Source organism: Pungitius pungitius, chromosome 6 (assembly GCF_949316345.1).
Source record: "Pungitius pungitius chromosome 6, fPunPun2.1, whole genome shotgun sequence".
NCBI classification, from domain to species: domain Eukaryota; kingdom Metazoa; phylum Chordata; class Actinopteri; order Perciformes; family Gasterosteidae; genus Pungitius; species Pungitius pungitius.
The window spans coordinates 21485796-21509882 of NC_084905.1; the positions used below are offsets into that span (position 1 = coordinate 21485796).

The window sequence follows — 24087 nt, forward strand, 5'->3', positions numbered from 1 at the left end:
TTTTACATTTACATTATGATGCGGTAATGTAAATACCTGCTGCAACTTTAATGAACCAACAGTTATAATTTAGTGATATATATATTATTCTGAAATGGGCCATTCTGCATACGATACCCGTTTGAACATTTGATGCCAAAACGTTTGTACGTTGTTCGGTCTTCAGTTATTAACTTAGAAGCAACGCTAACCACCACCGCGCTCCACCCAGAGGTGTAGGAGGTGGACAAAATAATGACAACGCCTCTTTAATGAGCCGATCCGAAGGAAATGTGTTTATTCATGAGTTAATTACCCCTCCACGCTTTGGATAATCATGGTCAACTTCAAAGACATTTCTACCCCCAGAGACCCCGAGTGGGTGGGTACGTGTGTGTGTGTGTGTGTGTGTGTGTGTGTGTGTGTGTGTGTGTGTGCGTGGTCGAGCCGGACGACGAGCTCGGGACGCCTGAAATACCTGCTGCTAATGAGAGGAAACGTGTTGAGTCATCAGCGGAGTATTTAGGAGGTGCGAGGCGGGGGGGCCTGGACCCGCGGGGGGGCTGGAGGCCCGGCTACCTTCATCTAACCCCCAACGTCCTCTTTTCTGCTGCTCCTCTCGTGGCAGCCATCTTTCTGCCTCAAACGTTAGCCAGGTGTGAAAGCCTCTACCTTTGGTTCTCTGTAATACTTAATGCTGTAAACATAAACTGGGCAATTAAAGGTCTGTGTTGACCTGCTTTTGGAGCCTCAAGTGGCCACTTGGCAGAACTGCAGTTTTAAAGCACTTTTGGGTTCATTGTTGTAGCGCTTGGTGGAAACACGCTTGTTATGTTGTTTTACATGGTTTTATATGGTGGTCTGCAGTCGGCTGCTCCCTCTCCTCTCGTCTCGGAGGAACAGGAAAACCTTGTGCACATCTGGACCTCCTCTTCATAAACATACTACATGAACCAACTCGCTCAACTGCTGTCCTGAAGTTTCCCATCTGAGGGGTAAGCCATCTCAGACTTTAGGGTTTGACCAGACGGCCGAAGGGGAGGGGTGAACTCGCGTTCGTTTCCTGTTTCACGGGCAGGACGGCGGCGCCACCTTGTGGCCACTCGGATGTGAGGGAAGGTTTCGTGTGGCATATTAAATGAAACAGGAGAAGAAAAAAGTGTAACATTTTAAGCAATAAAAGCAGGACACGTGGAATCTGTGATTCAATAACATATTTTAATTTCAGTGTTTTAGTATAAAAATCCCACCGGCCTGGTCGGCTGGAACTGTGGTTTATCCCAGAGAATCAGCTAAAGTACCAAATCTATGTACACACAACATCCACATCCAGAAGGGGTCAAACAAAACAGGAAGTCTACCCATTGCTACCCTGCCAAAATAAAACATCAAACACTATCACCTCACCTCTCAGATTTAATGCTGAAATACCCAAAAAGTAAAAAACAGACAGAAGGGGGGGAGGGGGGGGGATGTCTACGTGTGCCCGTGGTATTTCATTACGATACTCTCTATAAAGTAATGCATATACATTTTCTGCTTTACAATAAATTAGTACAGGCACGTTCTCAGACGACTGAAAGCCCCCAAAACAACTGAAGTGTGAAGGAGGAGGACGACACGCGACTGTTTTTGGTTTCGGTGTGAATGATGCACTTTATACTTCCAGAGCATCTATATAGATTTTATATAAATATGTACAAAAAAGGAAAAAGAAACAAATAGTCCAGTAAAAACATTCAGGTAAAAAAAAAAAAAAAAGACACAAACAATTAATGCCAGAGAAGAAAGATTCCGAAGCTTGAGAACTCAATAAGTTACAAAACCAGGGTTGTTTTTTAAAAAAGAGCTGAACTTTAAAATAAAAAGGTCACTACAGTATGCATGTTTATTTGTTTTCTCTGTGTAGAGATTAGCACCAGCAGAGCATCGTATAAATATGTGAAGACCGATTACCGGGACAAACTGAGGGAGTGAATAAATTAGTGTCAGGCCTTGAACAGGAAGTATTTACAGACACTGCTGCAGTCACACACACACACACACACAGTCACTCACTCATTCATTCACTCACTCAGACACTTTCATGGCAGTGAGATTGTTGCAGCAGTCTTGCAGCACATTTTGAAGGAGGTCAGAGGTCAAATCCGACACATTCAACCGGTTTAAACCTGTCATCTTTCAGGTCTCACAGCTCAGGGATTGTTCCCCTCTTTCTTTTCTCTCAACATTTCGCACCAGCTAACTGAGTCGTTGTCGTTGCATAGCTCTTTGACAAAAACAAGATGGACGTCATCAGCTACAGTATTTTATGGGGGGGGGGGGTTCCAGTTTGCAGGACATGGTAAACATGACGTGTACTTTGTGCGTATGAAAACGTGAAAAAGAAGGCTGAGAGAGGAGTGATGGTGGGAGGACTTCAGTGTGTGTGTGTGTGTGTGTGTGTGTGTGTGTTCAGTCCGAGGTGCCGGCCTCTCCGCCCCCGCGGTCCCGGTGCTTCATGGCCCGCTCGAAGGCGAGCCGCACAGTTTTTCGGAGGCAGGAGGAGCGAGCCTCCTCCAGCTTGGTTTTGTCGAGCGCCCGGTTGACCCCGCAGGGAGCCATCTTGGATCTAGGAAGCCATTGCCTGAGGAGGAGAGGAAGCTTTCATCAGCGCTCCGTCCAAAAGGAAGAAGACTAAAGACTCTTAATGTTTGTTCTCACCAGCTGCGCTTGCTGTCGAAGAAGTGGACGAGGAAGAGCTTCTCTGCGGACCTGAACTGCATCCGCTCTCCGGCTCTGAGGACGTCCAGTGGCGGCTGGTGAAGCTCCGCCCCTTTGTGCTGACGCCCCCCCGTCCTCCGCACTCTGGGGTCCGTGATCTGTGACGGCCACAAAACGAAACATAAAACAAAAAGAGCGGGATGGAGGCCGAGTGAAGCCGCCGTCTCCCGGCAACAGGTGGGTGGAGCAGTTCCTCCAGAAGACCCCCCCCCCCCCCCAAAGAGACAGGCATGCGAGTGGAGCCGGAGACGCTGTCCGAGAATGGGCCGCGAGCACAAATCACGAGCTACGGCACGCACGATGGCAGACGGGGCAGATGGGTAATGAGACACAGAAGAGGGGTGGAGGGGTGTGTGTTTGTGTGTAGGGGGGGCTAGCTAGCACTCACTCACCAGGGCGGGGTAGGAGGGATATCCACTACATTTAGCCCAAACTAGTTTAAGAGGCTCCAGAACAAACGGAGGAGCGGCGGAGGGCTTCCACACCTCTACAGGAACAACGATAAGCAGGTTATGAGCTATTCAGTGCAACACACACACACACACACAGGCTTTTTAAAGAACTCCAGATGAGTTGCACACACACACACACACGTATATACATGTTGGGTTGTATATACACACAAACATATTTAAGCCACAATGAATCCTACAGCAGATTGCACTCTGATGGGTTCGCACACGGAGCGCCGTTCTCTCCTGCTTATTGTGTACTTTGTGAAGACAATGACTCACAGAAGGAGACAGACTTCCTTTTACAGATGAGACTTTATGGAGCCCCCCCCTCTTAACAAGTTCAGTGAATAAGAGGGAGAGCTGAGCTCGACTGGCGCTCTGCTCACCTGACGGCGTCTTGGAGGCTTTGGCGAGCTCGCCGTTCTCGGCGCGGGTCACCAGGGCGCTGTGGTCGTCCACGGTGCTCCGCCGGGCCGCCGGCGAGCGCCCTTTGGCGCCTTTAGAAACGATGACGGTGCTGGAGGAGACGGGGGGGGGGGGGGAGAGCTGGATGAGACTTTAATAAATCACAGGACAAACCTGGAGGAGGAACAACACAGAAGCCACAAGGTGCTGCTTCACTACGGCTGCTGATTCCTTTTCGACCACGTTTGGATTTGTAATACTTAACGACCCTTCGATCTCACGACGGCTCAATACACCGTTCCTCCGTTTGGTCTCCAATGGTCGGATTGTTAATGGCGCTCCACTCTGATCGGACCTCCTCTCTGGGAACAGCGACCGACCAATGAGCTTTGTTTAAAGTTCACCTGAGGGGTATTTACAAGCTTTATTCAAAGTCTTCTCAGCTTGTGTGAACTATTGACCTTTTCTAGACATTTTACCAAAATAAAGCACATCCAGTAAGAGAATCCAACCGTTCCTCGGGTCGGTTCATTCTCAGATCTTATCACAGCTGAAGGTGAGTAGAAACCATCTGGTTCAGGCGAGCAGCGCGTCGACACATTTCTTTCCCATCATGCCGCGGTGCTCCCACGTCTCCTCCTGCGACTCACCTCGTGCCGCAGAGGACGCTCCCGCTGGAGGAGATGCTCGACTCGGAGGCGCAGCGGCGCCGAGGCTCCAGCAGGCGGGGGGACGGAGAGGCGCCCTCTTCCTCCTCCACCACGAAGCCGTTTGTCATTCCTGCAGAACGAGTCACGGCGGCGTTTAGCGTTTGCACTCGGGCCGCTGCAACCACCTGTCACACCTTTCAGTACCTGTGCCAAGGCGCTTGATCGGCGACTCCTCGTCCTCCTCCTCGCCGTCGGCGCTGCTGCTGCGTCTCCTCTTCTTCGGCAGGAGCAGCGTCTCCAACCGCGGGATCACCACTGACAGGAAGGTTTTGGCGCCCAGGGAAGGCGGCGCCGCGGCGGACGCCTCGGGGCTCTTCAGTGGTTTCTGGGGGCTGGCGCTTTTGGACTTGCGGAAGAGGACGTTGTTCCGCCGGTTGCAGGCGGCGGGGGCTTCGGGGGGGGCGTCGCCGTTGGAGAGCGGCGGTTGGGGGACGGGCCCGTGGAGCGCTGAGGTAGGCGTGTCGTTGTGCGGCTCCGACAGAGAGCGATCCGTGGCGGCTTTGGGCGGCGGCTCCGAGGCGTCGATCCGCGACAGCGAGGTCAACAGCTCGAACGTCTGGGGGGGCGGAGGCGGCTCCTCTGGCGGCGTGCAGGGTTCCGCCGGGGATTCGGGTGCCGGTTCCTCCGGGGGGGTGTCGCTGGGCTCCGGCGGCGGCATGCGGGGGGGCTGCCTGAGGCTCATCTCGCTGCGGACCTCCGTGATGGTCTTCTTGAGCAGTTTGAGCCTCTTGCTGCGTGACGGGCTGTGCTTCATGGCCGTGCTCAGGTCCAGCTTCTCCAGCAGCTCCCTCAGCTGCTCCTCCGGGGGGGTCAGCCGCCGGTAGGCGGGGGTCAGCAGCCGGTCCACTGGGAGGGACAGAGGATCACATGACATCGTCACACCGTTACCTCCAGCAGCGGATTCAGCGGCACTCGGCCCGTTGGACTCACCGTCCTCCCAGCAGAAGGGGGGGGCCGCCCCCGGCTCCGGGGCCTCGGGCAGGTGCAACCCGCTGGGGAAGTCGAAGCCGATTCTCCCGGCCTCCCGGCGCGCCCTGCGGAGGATGGCGCCCCCGTGGTCCTGCATGCGCTGGGCGGCCCGGTAGAAGAAGGTGTCCTTGGCGTTGTACTTCATGCAGTTGAAGATGACGAGGTCGAAGTCGGCCTCGAACTCCTCCAGGCTCCTGTAGGCGTGGCCGTCGATGCGCTTCCTCATGGTGGAGAAGTCCATGGGGTCCTGGATGTGGTCCAGGTAGTCGGGCACCTGCGGGACGCAGAGGGGACGTGTTCACGTCCACGGCGGACCTCGTTTGTCCCGTTCGACTCAAACGTGGGCGCTGGCTTCGCAGGAAATGCAACGACACCCACTTAACGGCAAAACCCGTTAAATAAGCATTAAACTATTCATTAAACACATTCTATGTTATGTGATTGGAGTTATGATTATTGGACCCTTGATCGATTGACATCAACGTTTCAGAGACAAAGCGATGAGACGCGGCGGACCTCCTTGGCGCTGACGGGATGGGCGAAGATGCTGTACTGGTCCTTCTCCTGCAGCTGGCTGAGCACAGCGCGCAGCAGGATGTTGAAGGGCGTCAGCTGGACCTCCAGCGCCGACTGCTGCAGCTTCATCTGATGGGACACACACACACACACACACACACACACACACACACACACACGCACACACACACAAACACAAAACGTCACCAAAGCAGCTTCGCCACAGTCTTACTGAAAGCAACAACAAAACCTTCCATGTTAAAGCGCTGTGTGCTTGAACATGATTAAACACGCCTCACCTCCTCCCTCTTCAGCTTCTCCCTCTTCCGGATGAGCTCCAGCAGGAGGCGCGCTCGCTCCAGGTCGTGCCGCAGGCGGTGCCACTCCTTCAGCTGCTCCTTCAGCGCCTGGTTGGTCTCCGCGCGGTCCTGCAGAGCAACGCGCACACTTTGTGGTAAGCGGGCCGACGTCAGAGGAGGAGGCCGGCGCTCCGCCGGGTCGGCACTGACCGTCTGCTTGCCCTTGGGGGGCGGGGGGTGGGCCTGCAGCCGGCGGATGAGCGGCACGTTGTTCCTCGACTGCCTCTTCTGCACCCAGTAGCTCAGCACCCGCTCCACGAACACACGCTTCCTCTGCACCGCCACCTGGTTCAGGATGGTGTCAAAACTGAACCCCGGGGGGGGCGGAGATATGAATTTATTAATACGGGTCATTTCAGCCAGAGCAGGAAGTGCCTTCTGAGATATATATATATATATATATATATTATATATATGTAAATATTAATCTGCCTGTACATCATACAAACAACAACGTATTCGAGATGCATTCTGGGAGTCTTGATTCTTCCCGCCTACCTTGAGGCGGTGATGCTGGGCCCGGGGCTGGCGGGGGTCTCGGCCTCTGGCTCCGGCTCGGCCCTCCTGCTCTTCTTCTTGGCCCAGCCCTTGGCCCGGGCCTTCCCCCTCTTGTCGGCCCGCTTGATGCAGGCTCCGTTCTTGGCGTGCGGCTCCTCGTAGATGGCGAGCGGCCGGCGGTCGCAGCCCTCGGGCGTGTGGCCGCAGCAGTAGGCGGTCTTCTTCACGGAGAAGGAGGCGCCGCCGGACGCCGTCACCTCCCTGACGGGCTCCATCTTCATGTAAAGGCCCGCCCTCTGGGCGCAGCTGACGTGGAAGGCGGCGTAGCAGTTGATCTTGTCGCACTGGATGCACGCCCCGGCGCCCTTCTCCTTGCACAGGTAGCAGGTGAGCTTCCAGCGCGCCGGCGGGATGTTGCGCACGCCGTCGATGGGCTCGATGAAGACCGTGTCGGAGAAGCCCACCTCGGGCACCCACAGGGCGCACGCCACGTGGCCCCAGCGGTCGTCGTCAGTCTTCTTCAGGGCGCCGCCCCGGTTGGGGCAGAAGACGCAGTCGGCGGGCCGCGCCGGACACTGCAGGCAGTGGCGGCACAGCCACTGGCCCTCGGGGACGTAGGGCACGCCGTAGCACTCCTGGTGCACGGCGATGTTGCACGAGTCGCAGAAGAGGATGACGTTGCTGTCGGCTCCGTCTCCGTCCATGCACACGCAGCACACGGCGTCCTCGTCCACCAGCGAGCGCAGGTCGCTCTGGCCCCGCGTGGCAGCGTGCGACTCCTTCTCGAAGCGGTCCATGAGGAACTCAAACAGGTTGAAGGACACCTGGCTGATGCCTTCGCTCCGCCTCTTCTCGTTGATGAGCTCCAGCCAGGCGTAGTCCTCCTCGTCCATGTCGTACTCCACCTCCTCGTCCAGCTCCTCGCACGTCCTCTCCGTGTACTTGTAGTACGCCGCCGGCCGCTTGGGCACCACCGGCAGGTTGTACTCCACCGTCCTGACCTTGGGCTCCAGCAGGCCGCCGGTGCTGGCGTGCGTGGCCGTGAGCGCGGCGTTCTTCTTCTGCTGGCTGTTTTTGAGGCGCACGGAGCGCACCAGGACCTGCTGGGGCTTCTCGTTGTTCTCCTTGTTGCTGTTGCACTCCGTGATCTCCTGCGCCGTGGGGTCGTCGTCGCCGATGACGTCCATCTTGTCGTAGATGCTGAGGCGGTGCATGCGGCCGTCCACCTCCAGCTCCACGATGCGCTGGGCCTGCGCGTAGGTCAGCGTCTCCCGGTTGGCCGACGGCTTGATGGGGGACGAATCCCTCTTCAGCACCGCGGGGCGGTGATGGCGACTTTTCTTCTTCATGCCGCAGTTGTAGAGACCCTGAGGAGACACCAGCGCCCAAGACCGATAAGTCAATGCGTGGAGGCAGAGAAGCAGTAATCTTTAACAGCATTGAGCCCCTCCCCCTCAGACAGGGGGTCACAGGCTTTTATTCTTGTAGGTCTATCGAACTATGAACGTCACATGGGACGTCCTGCTATATAAGAATATATTCAATGCACGACTCTAGGACAAAATGATAAACGGGATTACCCTTTATTGACTTCACTATAATTCAACAATATTAAGAACAACATATTTTCACTGCGGTTAAATGAATGCAAATAAAATTGGTTGAATATTGTATCCCTAAAGCGTATCCGTGTAAAATGAAAAAAATATATATATATATATATATAATGAAGTTTACAATCACACATTCGATGAAAGAACGACAACAAGACTTTTTTTACAGAAACAGCTATGTTGTATTTCACCAATTCAAACGCCACTAACGTCCTTCACATGAATCGTTGGACGTGTGCGTCTTGAGTAAAAACGTCTTTTACAGGTTTTTTAATTTCTTCACTCAACTTCTAAACATTTGGACTCGACCTCACTGCAGATAGTTAGTAACTGAAGTTAGTCACTTTTAAATTTATAAATATAATTCTGCATTATTAGGCATGTAGCTGTCAGGAAAAATATAAAGTGGTTTGTTTTAATGTGATTGTCCCAGATACATTACAATGTTTACATGAATGCATGAAAACCTACAATACAAACTACGTCTGATTTATAATATTTAACAACTTAAAGTATATTTTGAGTTAATTGTAACTGAATATGTCTCCCTGTGTAACTGCTCCTTTAAAGTTATTTAAATGTCAGTATTTCCTCCACCACATGACGACAAAAAGAGTCTAAATACTTTGCTTTTAAAGTTCTTTCTAGTTCCGCTCTGAGGTGCAGCTTTAAACATGCGCGTGTCCGTGCAGCGTTAAAAGTGTGTGTGTCTGTGCAGCTGTAAACGTGTGTGTGTGTCTGTGCAGCTGTAAACGTGTGTGTGTGTCCGTGCAGCGTTAAACGTGTGTGTGTCTGTGCAGCTGTAAACGTGTCTGTGTCTGTGCAGCTGTAAACGTGTGTGTGTCCGTGCAGCTTTAAACATGCGCGTGTCCGTGCAGCGTTAAACGTGTGTGTGTCTGTGCAGCTTTAAACATGCGCGTGTCCGTGCAGCTGTAAACATGCGCGTGTGTGTGCAGCGTTAAACGTGAGAGTCTCTGTGCAGCTTTAAACACGCCTGAGTGTCCGCCTGTGCAGCTCTAATCTTCGGGCTCTAGTCTTCGGTTGGGGGTAAACTCTGGGGGGGGAGGAACCAGCTGCCACTGCGATAACGTCCCCCGGATGAATGGAGGAGAAGCACCGGGCGCCCCGCACCTCCACACGGAGGCACGTCACTGCCGGACCCGGCTGTCAGCTCCGCCGGCCCGGCTGAAGCGTCCTGACGGCCCGTTGGAGACGAGAGACTAACGGCAGCTGCAGCTCGTTCGGTTTCTCTCGGGTGAATAGCGTGCGTGTGCGTGCGTGCTGCCCACTAGCTAACGGCAGCGTTAGCTTCTCCCAACTGAAGCGCAACATCGAGCCGGCTTTAAAGCGGTCAGTTCCAAGAACAGTGCCCTGCTTTCAGACGGACGCCCTTCCGGTGGCCGGTTTCACGCGCTCGGACCCTCCGTCCACCAACAGGGCTAACGTTAGCCTGCTAGCATTACACCTTAACTGAAGGGGGAGGAAATATGGCGACCAGCACAACAAGAAACTGCCTCGACAGGAAAGAGAGGCTTCCCCTCGGACCAGCGCGGACCGGGTTCAGCTGTAAACCGGTCCGGGTTGCGATGGTGCGATGTTTAAAACGTGGGGGCAGAGTGTGTCTCAACTTACCGGGGGTATTTTCACGAATTCAGCTTGTAAAAACGGCAGCAATGGCGGTGCGGCCTGCGGAGCGAAGCGGCAGTTAAATCCACATCCAGTCCGCTCGTCCGACGGCGGCCGCGGCTCGCGCTCAACCGACTCAAACCGGAGAGGGACCGACGGGTATCCAGGGCGACGGAGTCGGTTTCGGGGTGTTATCACTTCGATCGGGATCACTTACAGGTCAAATGGGGCTGTTCGGAAGCGGCAGAGCTCAGCGGCTGCCCGAGCTTCTCTTCCCCAACAACAATGCGGTTGTGCGAGCCGTGCGTCGTGACGTCACCGCGTACGGACGCAGTACGTGATAAACGCGTTCCAGTTTGGTATGAAGTACTGTAAATAAGTTAAAGAAAATCAGAATTTAGTTGTATTTCCACGTGATTTAACTTTTTATTCGGACAGCTTTATTTACCTCCCTGAAGGATTCTCATCTCCTTCCAGTCCATGTAAAACCAGGTGTGAACTCTATTCTTCAGTTGATCAAACAATAAAGTGTTCCTTTATGTGCTGACAATATACTCACTTTTTAAAGTAAACTGGATCAGTTTGAAAAGACATAGCTGAAATCAGGTGGATCCTGTTCTCACAGGACAGGTGCTATAAACATGAGTTAATAGGATATGATGCGTTGACGTACACCAAATCAGGGTATGAAGGAGTTCAATTTGAGCCATAAATATTTACCAAAGTGAATACAAAATGCTTGAACAAACACTTAAGATACAAATCACGTAAACCACACATGTTGGTTTGCCTCCAAAGAGATAACTTTTATTTTTAAATATAAAATGTTTACAATTCCTTGCACCTAACAGATCTGTCACAAAAGAAAAAGGATACCTTTATGTTTAGTACAAAGTTAGCCTATGGAAAAAGCTAGCCAACCCCCCCCCCGCTTTGTGCTAAGCTAACATTGCTGTTCCTTTGACGACTTGTCGGGTGGATCCCCCTCCTCTTGACTCTGGTTGGACGGAGCGTCTTCCCGGGACAGCAGGTTGTTTTTGCGCAGGTGGCAGGCCTGCTGGTAGGGGGGCCGTATCGGCGGCTGGGTGGGGGGGGTGTACTGGTACGGTTTGTCAGCATTCAACTGAAAGCAAGTTAACGGAGATGGTTCATGTGTAATGAAAAAATAAACATTGATTTACTACATTATCGTGAAGTAAGAACTCTTTAAAATGACCAGAATTCACCTCTAACCCCTGAAAACACACTATGGTCGGTAAAACAAATTATAGTTAAATACCAGAAATAGAATTATAAATGGATAACTAATGTAATTTATCATCTTAAAAAATGGAATAATTTGCATGTTGAAAATTATTAAAATAACAAATGACAGCAGACCATGTTTCTGTTAGTGGTACGGATAACTCTCCTCACCTCCAGAGGGTAAGTCCTGTCCGAGTCGAAAGCGCTGAGGTCACCGCACGCCAGGAAGGGAACGATGATGCGGTTCGGACCCTCCAGCTGGTTGAAGTCCACATCTGAACCAGGACCAGGACATGTTATTCACTATAGCATTCTTCTGTCAGTCTATCCGTCATTACGGCATGTGGCCACAGGGGTCACTGTTCAGCAAGTTCCTCTGGTATTGTATACGCTTAAAAGGTCTAATTCTCTTACTTACATTTTAAGGACAAACAAGCACAAATATAATAAGCCGGATATTTTTTATCACTTAAAACAGAGAAATTAGTTCAGCAGAATCTCAAGTGACGAGAAGTAGAACTGTTTCCATCTTCTGGGGGGCTTGTGATTCTGATCGGAGACCAGTTGTGCTTTACTGATCCACATCTGGAGACGGCAGTTACCGTAGGAATGATCCAGCAGAGGGTTGGACATGTTGGGGACGTAACCGTCGGGAGGAGAGTAATTCTGGCACACCACGAAGGCCTCTGCACACAATCAGACGCACACCCGAAGCAGTTAGTCAGCAGATTGTATCCCGCATTCTGTGCAGTCCCAGTCGGGGTTCTCACCAATGCTGGAGTTCCTGCTGCTGCGAGGCTTTGCGCAGGTCACACCGCTGAAGAAGATCTTCAGCTGAGAGTACAGCAGAGTCACGTCCTTCCCTCTGAAGATCTGAGCCAGAAGAGTTCAATCTTTAGTGGACACTTGATCAAATTACATTTTTTTTAAAATAATATCCAGTGCTTGCTGCAGACACACCTGGTGGAGATCTGAGCTTCACTTGAGCTTGGTTTTGTTTAATAAATCATGTGAACTGAACACTTGGACTCACCTTGGCCACAAAGGTCCCTCCGGGTTTCAGGACGTGAGTCGTGATGTTCAGAGCCTGAGAGACAAACGGGGCGTGAGAGGGACATCGCAGACCCAACATAAAAAAACCTCTGCGTACTCACGGCCAAGAGGAGCTGGGCCTGGATGTACTCGTCCACGTCGTGGAGACCGGTTACTGTGGAGACGGAACAGTAGGGTAAGTGCCGAGGGCTGCGAGGAGAACCTTCAGAACAGACAGGAAGTCTCACCGTCCGGAGCTCCGTCGCACACCACCAGGTCGGCCGGCTGACCCTCGAAGTGACGGATGATCTCCTGAGCCGTCGACACCTGGGAGGAGGAGACACGGGTCATGTGACGCACCGACAAACTTCTTCTCCTCATTTCATTAAACCGCGGCGTGTTGGCGATACGTTGTTAAAGAAGTTCTACGGGTCCTCTGACGCCTCTTCAAAAACCAAACAGCACTAGAAAATGTTGTATCTCCTCCTGAAGGAACGTGAACTAACGAAAAGAACAAAGGCCGATGGGAGTTGCCCGTCTGCTCACCTTGGTGATGTCTCCCTGAATCTGAGTGACTCCCGGCAGGGGGGCCATGGCCTGCAGGTCCACCGCCACGATCTTCACCTCCTCCCCAGCGTCGCCCGCCCCCTCCTGCCCTCTGAGCGGAATAACAGAATCAACGAGGTAGTTCGCGCCTGGACTCGATTTCACGTCTGTCTAAGGTGAGTCAAGGTCAGGAATAAAATCAAGAAAAACCTGAGTTTCCGACTGAGGACCTGACTCCAGCTGCCGGGCGCCGCACACAGATCGACGGCTCTGGACACACCTGAGAGAGGAAGAGGAGAAAACGAGATACAAACCAGACATTCAGTAAGACAGAAGAGAAGAAGCGGGCTCAGTGGGCGGAGTCTGTGGCCCCTCCTCTCAGGTGTCTCACCTGTGAACAGGTTGAACTCGAGGTCGAGCTGCAGCAGCTTGAAGGCGCTCCTGGCTCTCCAGCCCTCTTCTTTGGCCAGGCGGTAATAAATGTCCCGCTTGTCTTTGGAGGAGCGACCCATTGTGACCTCTCACCCCTGTGATAAAAACAACCCACAAACACACACACACGCTACTATGAAGACGTTTTAACATTCATTTGTCTTTCCAATTAATGGAAATTATTATTTATTTTTTAATTGCTCAATGCAAAAAACAGTTGCAACATAACCGAATACTTTACCTCACACCTTTAACGGACACTACCAGTCCTCGTGCTTTAGCCTGATTAAGTTATTTAACGAAGAGTCCAAATATCGGTCATCGTTTACGACACATTGTTATCGCGCACTTTTTCACAGCGGGGTTTGGCGTAAAAGTTCCTTTAAATTCGCGTCACGTAACGTTAGATTAGCGTTTGGCCCCCGGTCGAAAACATACACATTTATATACAACACATGTTGAACAACAGCACCACTACTTACGACCAAATGGACCGTCCGCAAACTGCGGCGCTCACCGATCACGTGCAGTTCCGGTGTTGACGACGGAAGGACCCCCGCCGATAGCTGCCCCCCCGACGCGCCTGTTCAGAATTACGCTGCCCCTCACAATATAAAACAAAATACCAAACACGGTTGTATATTTTCTCCTTCAAACGTGTACTTTGATGACACACGTTATGAATGTTGTGGTTTTTCATTAAGTCCCAGTTGTTTGCAGTATTCTATCGTAGCAGCGGCGGCCACACGGTGTCGCTGCTGAACCAGGAAACCACACAAATCACAGAAACTGATTCATAATAGAAAAAACATTTTTGTTATTTTAAAAAAGGTGGAATGAATAATCTAATGGATAAAAAAAAAGATTTGCGCTCAACAAACTTTGATCTAAAAGACCTAAACATTTATTTTGCTCATTTTGCCTTACTAATGCAAATTAATATTGCAGGTGCTCACAAAGGTGTATCTTTCCTGTAGAGTTAAATTACCCAATTGTGGCAAATTCTGTCACTGAAAAAATTAATTCTGCAATTAAATCAACATAAAATGTCCTTTTTCAGCTGCATTCAGCATGATTTAGTTGTTGTGGTTTAGATATTTGTTTACTTAATGGAAGACTTGGAGCTTTCTTGATAGCGATTTAAAGCAACAGAATTTATGACACGGTCAAAAAATGCAGTGCTTGTTCAGGGCGGTGACACAAAATATAAAATTCATGTATTTTGAGTTAATCCTGGAAAAAATGAAATGTTGGAGAATATTTAAATACAAAGGAATGATCAAAATAGTTTGAGGTAAGAGGAAACACGTCACACATGTAATCAGTTTATATACAAACAAGTTTTATTTGGAAAATTGAAAAAATATAATTGTAGATCTCAAACAAACACACAATCTAAGGAATTGTGACCCCGATTTTATTCCAGTTTTCAGGGTGAATAAAAAGAAAAAAGATTAGACAACTTAAATAAATAACCAAATGATGAGGACGGTCTCTTTACAAAAATAAAACAGAATGTACAAAAGAAATAAAAATATGTACACAAAATGTAAACAAACGCATACAGTGTATTAAAATATAATACTGAATATTTGCATTGACTGTGCATTGAGATATCGTAGTGTAACAGAACAGAAACAGTTCCACCAACAACGGAAACTATCAACCTCAACTGTAGTTTCTGAACTGAATGAAGCCAAAAAAAAAAAAAAAATCATTCCTGATTTAAAATATATATATTTTTTAATAAATGTCATTTTGTATTTTAAATCAGGAAACATCCTTGACTGTTTGTAAATCAAACGAAATGATGAGGTACGCATGTGATGTGTCGGTTTTAACGGAAATGCAGTAAAAGTATCAGAAAGTTCATTTTTATGTATCAGAAGTGAGACTGAGAGGGTTTACTTTAGGATGTGGCCCACCAACCAGTGGCAGGGTGGGAGGTGCTTAATGCTGACATCACCCGATGGGCGGGGCTTGCTTGGAGGTGGTTCCTCGTAGAACAGGAAAACATTGAGTGTAAAATGAGAAGATGTTTACCCCTCTTAGCTTAGCATAAAGACGGGGAGTGAAAAACCCTCCCGACTGAAACCATAAAACTCGTTACTGCGCCGTGTCTCATTTAAACAAACAAAAGAAACCCAACATTTTCTTTGGAAACTACCTGGATTTGTCTCCGGACAGCGTTTTTTAAATCGTAACGAACGGAACCTGTGACAAACCCTCCCGGCCAACAGCTTTCAACCTCAAGGCACTCAGAGGGGAACCCCCCCGCAAACAAGGGGGGATGGAGGTCTTTAAACGGAGCTGCCCCACCATCCGTGAACAGGAGGAGGCGCTCACAGAAAGAAAAGGTCTTCCTTGCAGCCCGGGCCATGACCAATCAGAGGCTCTGCTGGCTGGAGGAGGAGTCTGGCGTGACGCCGTCGGGGTCCGTCTGCTGAACCTCGCCGCACGTCACCCAGGGGTGCAGGAGGATCTGCTCCAGGGTGGGCCGGTCAGACGGCTGCTGGCTCAGACACCGGCCAATCAGCTGCTGGCACTCTGTGAGGGGGAGAAGGAGAAGGTTGTGTTGTGTTCTGTGGCCGAGGGAAGGCCCCCCCCCCCCCATCTCCATGTCGTCACACTCCAACTGACCTGCAGAGACGTCCCGTCTGAAGTAGATCCGTCCTCGCAGGATCTCCTCGTCGTGCTCGAAGGGGATGTCCCCGCACACCATGTCGTACAGCAGCACGCCGAGAGACCAGACCGTTGCCGAGCGGCCGTGGTACCGGCGCCGGCGGATCCACTCGGGAGGACTGTACACCCGCGTGCCTGGAGGGAGGAGTCGGGCGTTACACGCGGTCAATGAGACACCGACGCTGCCGCAGTCTTCACGGCAGGAGCATCATTATTTGGTGAAAACGTTTTTAAAATATATGTATATATAATTTGAATCATCTTGGAAAGAGTAAAATCAGACTCACCGTCGAACTCCGTGTAGGCGCCGTCTTTCAGGAGGGCGCCCGAGCCAAAGTCGATCAGCTGTATTTGTCCGGTCCTCAGGTCCACCAGCAGGTTCTCGTCCTTGATGTCTCGATGGACGACCCCGCAGGTGTAGCAGTGACGTACCGCCTCCAGCACCTGCAGGAAGAAGCCACGCGCCGCCGCCTCGTCCAGCGCGCCGCGCTCCGTGATGTAATCAAACAGGTCCTGGCCCGACTCGGGGCGCTCCATCACCATTAGCCAGCCGTCCGCCTGCTCCCACCAGTCCAGCAGCCGCACCACGCCGGCAAACGCCCCGCCCACCTTCTTCAGCAGAACCACCTCCAGAGGAACCACGGCGCCGCACTGAGAAGAGACGCGCCGTCAACAATAAGAAATCATTTTATATAAAAGAATGAATCCTTATGAATAAAATTTATTATTATTATTATGTTTGAGCTATTAAGAAAAGGACATTTATTGAAATTTGAAGGAGAAAGTAGAATCCGTCTTGTGAGGGTTAAAGGGCCTAAAAACCATCCAAAATTATTTAAGATTACATTTATTTGGGAACCTGACTAACTTCGGACTTATGTTGAACACGACCACATCCAATTTAGATTACTATACAGCAAACACACATGGCCACATGTAAATGGTTACTTATACACCCAGTGATCTAGAAGCGGAGGTGGATATTAAACTGACAGGTTGTTAGTCTGCATGTGCAATCTCACCAGAGAGCCCCACTCGGTCACCCTGTCCCTGCTCACATGCTTCACTGCAACCTGCATGTAAACAAAAATACATTAACATGAAGCATCACGCAATATCACAAGAGACTGTGGTCATCTTTAAAAACACTAGCAGGCACCATAGTAATCAGTTACATTAAGCTTTGATTTTCTTCATAGTAAATGAAAATACATTTCCTCAAATATTGATTTCTCAAAATATAACCCTTTCAGTTTCCAACAGGATACAGCAAAGTAACAGGATTGGTTTCACTGTAGGAGGGAGGTAAGGCTGCAGGGCACGTTTCATTGTGACAACAAAGAGCACATGCCATGCAGAGCTCTGATGAATCAAGCTAACCAGCTGACAGAGTGAAACCGGAAGTACATGCATTCGAAATAAAAGCACAGTCGGACAATGATGCTCTGGTGTTCAGACGAGTTTCACCTTGTAGTGATAAATAATTAGTAATGCTGTTTTGAGCTGGTCAGCTTCAAGTCAACATTGGGCAAAAGTCTTAGATGTGCAGAAAATTTGTATTCAGAATAGCTGGCCGCTTAATTTTGACGGATTTCTTCCCACTTTCGTGCGGCTTTTATTTTGAAGTCACATGCCGGAAAGTGAGCGGTCTGCGGTCGGTGGCTTGAAGCGGCCATGTGCCGGCACCAAAACAAAGCAGCCCCCCCCCTTCTTACCGGCAGCCCGTCGGCGAGGCGGACGGCCGAGTAGACGGTGCCGAACCCCCCGCTGCCGAGTACCGAACCCACTCGGTAGAGCTTCTCGAACGGCTGCTTCTCCGCTTTGGCTGGAAAACAAACGAAAAACACGAATTTATAAATCCGGACTCTATTCATTGTAATCGCGGACAGTTGCGCCAAAAATAGTCACCCGCCCCCCACTCCCCAAAAAATATATTAACACGTGTTTAACCAACCTAAATCACTTATTCCGAATACAACCGCAGCAGTTCTCTCTCGTTTTTGATTAAGTCATTGATTACATATTTTAAATGAGGGATACATTCGACGACACAGCCGAACGTCCTCAAATGACCCCCGTTGTTTAGTATCGTTTAAAAATGGCGGCCTGTCGGCACATTCTCTGTAATCATCGTCTGAACGACGTGACATGTGGGATTTATGTTCGGATGAACACACGAGGCCCGAGGGTGCGACCATGTAGTCGTTTTAGCGAGATAACTAAAACATGTTTGCCACACACCCGATGGTTTTATTTTAAGGTCACTGAAGCACACACAGCGACAAATGGGGTTAAAACACGTGATTTTAAAATTATACAATTTAAATTTACTCCAAGAACTGCAAACTGAAGTCAATATCAACCTCCACTGTGTGAATGAACGATGCCAAGACGCCGTCGGAGGAGTTAACGTGAACATATTTTGAATTCCAGCTCGTCGTGGAGAGGAAAACACCTAACGTTACCTGTCCTGTACAGCGGGCCGGGGAGCCGTTAGAGAGCCGCCTTACCTTGCTGGAGCTTCGCCGGCACGTCCATGCTGGACGAGATGTGAGGGAAGGAGCCCAGTTTGGAGAGCAGCATGCTGCCCGCAGCTCCTCCGCGACAAATTAAAAATACACCGGGGGGTAAATATCTCCCGGGCAACGTGCTTCTTCTCCTTCTCCTTCTTCTTCCTCTCCTTCTTCAGGAGAAAAACGTGACGGCTCCACAGCGAGCGCGCACCGGTAATCCGGTCGGGACCAGTGGGAGGGAAGCGCGCGACTGGCCACTGCGCGGTTGAAAATATTTACAAAGATCAGACAGATCCTTCCGCCCGGCGGAATCCTTAAAATAGACCGAAGAACCGCCGGCTTCATGAACAGAACTCCCGCATATATGTAATGTGTAACGTGCGGTGTCCACTCGCGGTTGGATTAAAAATGGTGACCCGAAACCAATGCTAAAGCCGTGGGACTACTTTTACGTAGTAGGACAGGCGCAGGAATTCAGAGCAGTGCTGCGGCACATAACAGAAACGTGGAGCGATGTTTCAAAATACTCATTTTATAAACCTTATATAAAATAATGTTTTCAACATTTTTGATATGTACGACAAATAACGTAATATTATATACATGGGTGATAATATTATAAATAAGTCATTTAGAAACATGCCTACGACTAATTCTCATTGTTTACATTCAGATGAACCCTTTGACCGCAGCCTGACTCATCTGCAGGGATTTCCTACATTTCCCAGAATGCCCTTCAACAACACTGTAGACACGTGCACGAGACCAAGTAAAATGCGTGGTTGTCCATATCATCGCCCACGTGCTCCTGCAACGTCCCCCAGTTGTTATTATTGTGTCCTATGCTACAAATACTTTTTACTTTTATTTAAATTTTGATAATTTTCGAAATCCATAATTATAAATCATATTGATATTTTTTAAATACAATGGAAAACACTTATTAACTCCATGTGAGCTCATTACGATATCTAAACCTGCAGTAATTGTTTTTATTTGGTTTTATTCTGTTGGGGGGAAACTTAAATTACAGGGTAACAGAATGTCAGGCTTGCAGTCTTAATGTTGCCAAATTAATGGAAGTCCAATATTTACTAGCTTTTAGCACATTTTTGGTCTCCTCCACCAGCTTTTAAAACCTCTGTTAAGTTTCCCAAATCGTCTCTGACTGAGTCTGTTTGTCTGCAGATTGTGAAAAGATAAAAACAGAAAGAGTATTGAATGAAGGAACATATTTATACCCACCTTTTTACCACATAATAAATTGTATTTGTTTGTGCTGATAGAGTTTAATTCTCTGGCGTTTCCCACGATGGCTCTACCTGCCCACAAAGAGGCAGTGTCTGGGTCACATGACCCGGTGTATCACTGCCCAACAGAGGCCCAAATGTAGGTCAACCCCTCCTCCGTTTTACTGTAAGTCGAATGTGAAGATGCACGAGGACAGATGTGAAGATGCAAACAAAGATCTGCTGTTGTTTGTCAAACTGCTGTGAGCTCAAAGCCTCTCACAGAATTAGACTTTAATCACTTCGTTGTTGAAGCCGGTCTGTTTTCTTAAGTGTTTATCATCCACTTTAAAGACTACATCGTATTGATTGTACTAATCAAACGTTTATTTGTTGAATTGGTCCCAATTACTTACCCTCATTTAAGTGCTGCGTCTTTATAACGGTTAGTATACATTCTTGGCTTAAAAAAAACACAAAATAAAGGGGGAAAACCGGCTCCGACCCAAGGAATCCTCACGTAGCTGTTCACACATGTTGTCATTCTACATGCTAAGCTACGCTAACCGACTAACCAGCCGTTGGATGTTACATAAAACACAAGGGTGGGATTGTTTGGTAATTGTTCAAATATATTCCCCCTTTATGAACAACTTCAGCTAGCGTTAGCTTAGCTTAGCACAGAGAAACAGAAAAGGCTAATAAAACTCACCATGCATCACTTTAGAGGTAAATGGAATCCACTAACTCATTTTGGACATAGCACAGCCAACTGTGCCCCCGGTTTCTATCTGTGATGCTAGGCTATGCTAACAGGCCTTTGGATGTTAACCACACAGACACAAGAGTGGTTTCAATTGTCTGATCCAGAAAGCAAGTTATCAAACTCACTGGTTTGATTTAACCTTATGATGGTTATTGAAGTTGATGGTAACATATGATCCAACTTCCTTTCTTTTAAAATCTGTCTCTGCAAGAAACGCAATAAGGTAATTTGTCTTTAATTCTTGTACATTTTTGAGTTTTTGAATCTTTGAATTTTCTCTTTTAATGGATTTTTTTTATTTCGTTTGGATTTTGATACCCAAAGGTTTTCTTCACATCTGCTGTATTTTGTTTAAAAGCAAACTGTCCCCAAACCGTCCCCGACCTTCACGTGTTGCCCGACAACACGAAACGTGATTCAGGTCATTTGTTCTCCTCTATTTTTATCTGCTTCTATTTTTAAAAGTGAAGCGAAGCCGCCTCGCTCTCTGTTCACTCCCCTCCAGGACGCCTGGAAACGCTTCAGCCCACCGTTTCGTGGGTCGTTTTTTTTCTTTCTTTCTCTCCAGAGTTCAACGTCAGAGGCGACCGCGATGTCGGAGGAGGGCGCCGGCGGCGGCGAGAGCCACAGCTCCTCGGCCCGGCTGACCATCGTGGTCGGAGGCGTTCGCTTCTCAGAGGACAAGGCCTTCCTGATCCAGAGCTGCGGCTATTTCCGATCGCTGTACCGCTCCGGGATGAGGGAGTGCCGACAGGAGGAGATCCACCTGCAGGCCCTGCGCGCCCGAGGCTTCCTGGTGGCGCTGGCCGTGCTGCGCGGCGGGCGGCCCGACCTGGACGGCGACGACATCGTGGAGGCCATCGAGTGCGCCGCTTTCCTGCAGGCGGCGCCGCTGGCCGAGCACCTGGCGGGCCTCGTCGACTCGGACAACTGTCTGCTGATGTATCACACCGCCGCGACCTTCGGCCTCTCGCAGCTGTACCACGCCGCCGCGCTGTTCATCCGCGACATGTACGCCGACCTGCGGGCGGAGGTCAGGTCGGCCTTGGCGCCGGAGCTGGTCTCCTACGTGGAGTCGTTGACGCCGAGGGTTTTCGCGGCCGTGGGCGCTCACGTGACCTGCGGCGAGGAGGAAACCGTGCACGCCGCCTCCAGGACGGTCTGCTACCTGGACGAGACCGCCAACGCCTGGAAGGTGCTGACGGATCTCCCGCCGGGCGCCAGCACCTCCCTGGCTGGAGTGGCCGTTCTAGACAACCGGCTGTACATCGTCGGGGGGGTCCACGGACCCCACAAGCAGGTCGTGGACTCGTCTTTCTGCTACAGCGTGGAAAGCAACAGCTGGCGCCGGATCCCCGGCCCGGCTCAGCCGCGATACAACCTCAGCCTGCTGGGCGCGGCCGGGCGCCTCTACGCCCTCGGGGGAGAGCAAGAGCGGACGCCGATGTCGTCCGTGGAGGCGTACGACGTGGGGGCCGGGAGGTGGGCGCACGCCGCCCACCTGCCCCGCCCGGCGGCGGGGGCGGCGTGCGCCGCAGCGGCGGGCAGGGTGTTCGTGTGCCTGTGGAGGCCGATGGAGACCACGGAGATCCACGAGTACGTCCCGGCGTCGGACGAGTGGCGGCTGGTCACCGCGCTGATCCGGCGGCAGAGCTACGGCCACTGGTTGGTGGGCCACAGGGACGACCTGTACGTGGTGAGGAACGGGCCCTCGGACGACTTCCTGCGCTGCCTCGTGGACTGCTACAACCTGACCTCGGGCCAGTGGTCGTCTCTGCCGGGACACTTCGCCAACAGCCGCGGCTCGCTGTTCACGGCGGTGGCGAGGGGCGACTCGGTGCTCACGCTCAACAGGAGCGCCACCACGGAGTTCGCCGTGGGCGGGAAAACCTGGAAGCCCCGGCGGCAGATGAAGGGCTTCCCCAGGAGCGGATCCGTGTGGACGTTTCTGCTCCGGCTGCCGGACGCCACGACGCCGCCGTGACGGCTTCACCCACAAGGAGATGTGGAGATGTGGGTGTTTTAGCAGAAAATACTCCTGGACGTGTTCTTTCTAAAGCTCTGAGCCTCCGTAAACACAAACAGAAAATCCTCTTTATTGTTTCTTCTGTGTCTTCTTAACGGTAATTATGTATTTTCTGTGATTAAGGCGGCGTGAATAAAGTCTGTTCCTCTCTTTGGGGTTCTGGTTGAATAAGGCTCGGTTTAAGTGGAGGTGAAGGAGACTTCTCTGACCTCTCGTCTAGATGTCACGTGACACGTTTGGCTCCTTTGGCTCAGTCGCTGACCTCTGACCTCTGATCAGGACCACTTACCTTGGGGTTGTTGGACGTATGGATCGACTTGGAAGAAATAAAGATTATTAATAGCTATGAGACAATGAGGCCCCATCGCCCCTCATACTTGTTGTGTTTTTATAGATTATTGTTTTATTCCTCTTTTCATTCATTTAAAGGACTCTTCGTCTTTATGCCTGAGATTGTTTTTGCATCTGTTTGTTGTTGCCCGGATGATATTATGTGTGCGACTTTATTTGGTCCCGATCTGTTGAATAAATGGCGCCGTGTTTGTCCCCACACAGAGCTTCTGTTTCCTGCGCGGCCTCGGCTTCCTGTTGGCACACAGCGACGGTGATGACGATGATGACGATGATGACGAAGGAGGTCAACGACGGGCAGAGCCAGGCACGGCGGCCGGGCCGGACGCCAGCAGCTGGCGGCGAGGGGGCCTAGGTCAGGGGGGGTCGACACCTGATGGTCCGGTTATTAGCAAAACACAAGAAGTTCTGAGGCTGCAGAAACATCCATTTAATCAAAATAAATCCTAATAAAATTGATTAATGATAATATTAAAAATGATCACTATTAATACTGATAATTATGATTGTTATTGTTGTTATAGGACTTGATTGTTGTGTATTGTTTTTACATCCTTTTGTGTGCCTCTTTTTACTCCTGTTTGTTGATCAGTAAGCCCTTTCTTTGGAAGAACGATTTTGAAAATAAAGTATATTATTATTGTTGTTGTTGTTCTAGTACAGTTTTGAGCTTCTTCTTGGGACTAAAATGTTCTCCTCACACCTCGAAAGTCAGCTCCTCTGCGAATTTCTTTGATTCCAGCCTCTAAACAGGAAGTGAGGTCATGTTTTTCTCCTTCATTTATTCTCCTGACTGAAAGAAAACAGCTTTAAAAAAACAATGTGATTAGCTGACAAACAGGCGAGAGCGTATTTGGTGACACGTGCGTTATGTTTTTATCCAACGAGCGCTGCAGAGGATCTAGGTCAGTCTAAAAACACACACACACACACACACACACACACAGAGTGGTGATGTCACTGTTGCCGTTGACCCTGGTCGTCATGGTATCTCAGGCATTCCCTCGACTGTGACCTCACGTCCAGCGGCTGTCGCTGTGAAGACAAGAATCCATTCAAAATATTATTCAATTTATTCAAAATTCAGCTCCGAAAACACCAAACATCCTCCACAAACCCTGTGAGCCTCAGCTTAAAGTATAATGGTGTCCTGATAAGTTTAGATAAAGTGCTTGTGCCCTACGTTGTGCAGCAGCAGTTAACGCCTTCATCCCTGGATGAATAAACACATGTCACTCATATGAGACAGTTCAGTTTAACACTAAAGGTTGCAGCAGTTTTCCCGACCTCTCCAAAAGCCTGATGTTAAGTTGTGTGCGTGAGTGTGTGTGTGTGTGTGTGTGTGCGTTTGTTCCCATTGTTTGTTGCACCT

At 50.1% G+C, this 24087-nt stretch overlaps 4 protein-coding genes across 6 annotated transcripts; 1 reads left to right on the forward strand and 3 right to left on the reverse strand.

Moving 5' to 3' along the window:
• Window positions 1-1178: 1178 nt before the first annotated feature.
• Window positions 1179-10353, reverse strand: LOC119196137 (bromodomain-containing protein 1-like). Of its 2 annotated transcripts, XM_037451606.2 has the most exons (12): window positions 9900-10351; window positions 6655-8021; window positions 6307-6463; window positions 6097-6225; window positions 5798-5926; window positions 5243-5555; window positions 4457-5158; window positions 4253-4382; window positions 3584-3714; window positions 3135-3229; window positions 2683-2840; window positions 1179-2605 (listed from the first exon to the last, which is right to left on the reverse strand). In XM_037451606.2, the coding sequence occupies exons 2-12, from the start codon at window positions 8001-8003 to the stop codon at window positions 2434-2436; spliced, it is 3465 nt and encodes a 1154-aa protein (XP_037307503.2). In that variant the 5' UTR covers window positions 8004-8021; window positions 9900-10351; the 3' UTR covers window positions 1179-2433. The 2 variants fall into 2 exon arrangements, with proteins under 2 accessions (XP_037307503.2, XP_037307499.2); XM_037451602.2 differs by lacking the exon at window positions 3135-3229 and having other exon boundaries at window positions 6097-6463; window positions 9900-10353.
• A 321-nt stretch (window positions 10354-10674) lies between these two features.
• Window positions 10675-13748, reverse strand: ftsj1 (FtsJ RNA 2'-O-methyltransferase 1). Of its 2 annotated transcripts, none has more exons than XM_037452403.2 (11): window positions 13631-13748; window positions 13108-13243; window positions 12927-12996; window positions 12717-12828; window positions 12419-12497; window positions 12293-12345; window positions 12172-12225; window positions 11909-12011; window positions 11741-11824; window positions 11310-11413; window positions 10675-11016 (listed from the first exon to the last, which is right to left on the reverse strand). In XM_037452403.2, exons 2-11 carry the CDS (start codon window positions 13226-13228, stop codon window positions 10837-10839), a joined length of 960 nt encoding a protein of 319 aa, XP_037308300.2. In that variant the 5' UTR covers window positions 13229-13243; window positions 13631-13748; the 3' UTR covers window positions 10675-10836. The 2 variants fall into 2 exon arrangements, with proteins under 2 accessions (XP_037308300.2, XP_037308299.2); XM_037452402.2 differs by lacking the exon at window positions 13631-13748 and adding an exon at window positions 13390-13623.
• Window positions 13749-14846: 1098 nt separating this feature from the next.
• On the reverse strand, window positions 14847-18685 carry LOC119196597 (serine/threonine-protein kinase pim-3-like). Its single transcript, XM_037452406.2, has 6 exons — window positions 18341-18685; window positions 17546-17655; window positions 16853-16903; window positions 16118-16481; window positions 15789-15965; window positions 14847-15695 (listed from the first exon to the last, which is right to left on the reverse strand). The coding sequence occupies exons 1-6, from the start codon at window positions 18411-18413 to the stop codon at window positions 15535-15537; spliced, it is 936 nt and encodes a 311-aa protein (XP_037308303.1). The 5' UTR covers window positions 18414-18685; the 3' UTR covers window positions 14847-15534.
• A 2223-nt stretch (window positions 18686-20908) lies between these two features.
• On the forward strand, window positions 20909-23301 carry kbtbd13b (kelch repeat and BTB domain containing 13b). Its single transcript, XM_037451319.2, has 2 exons — window positions 20909-22351; window positions 22920-23301. The coding sequence occupies exon 1, from the start codon at window positions 20931-20933 to the stop codon at window positions 22320-22322; it is 1392 nt and encodes a 463-aa protein (XP_037307216.2). The 5' UTR covers window positions 20909-20930; the 3' UTR covers window positions 22323-22351; window positions 22920-23301.
• Window positions 23302-24087: the final 786 nt, after the last annotated feature.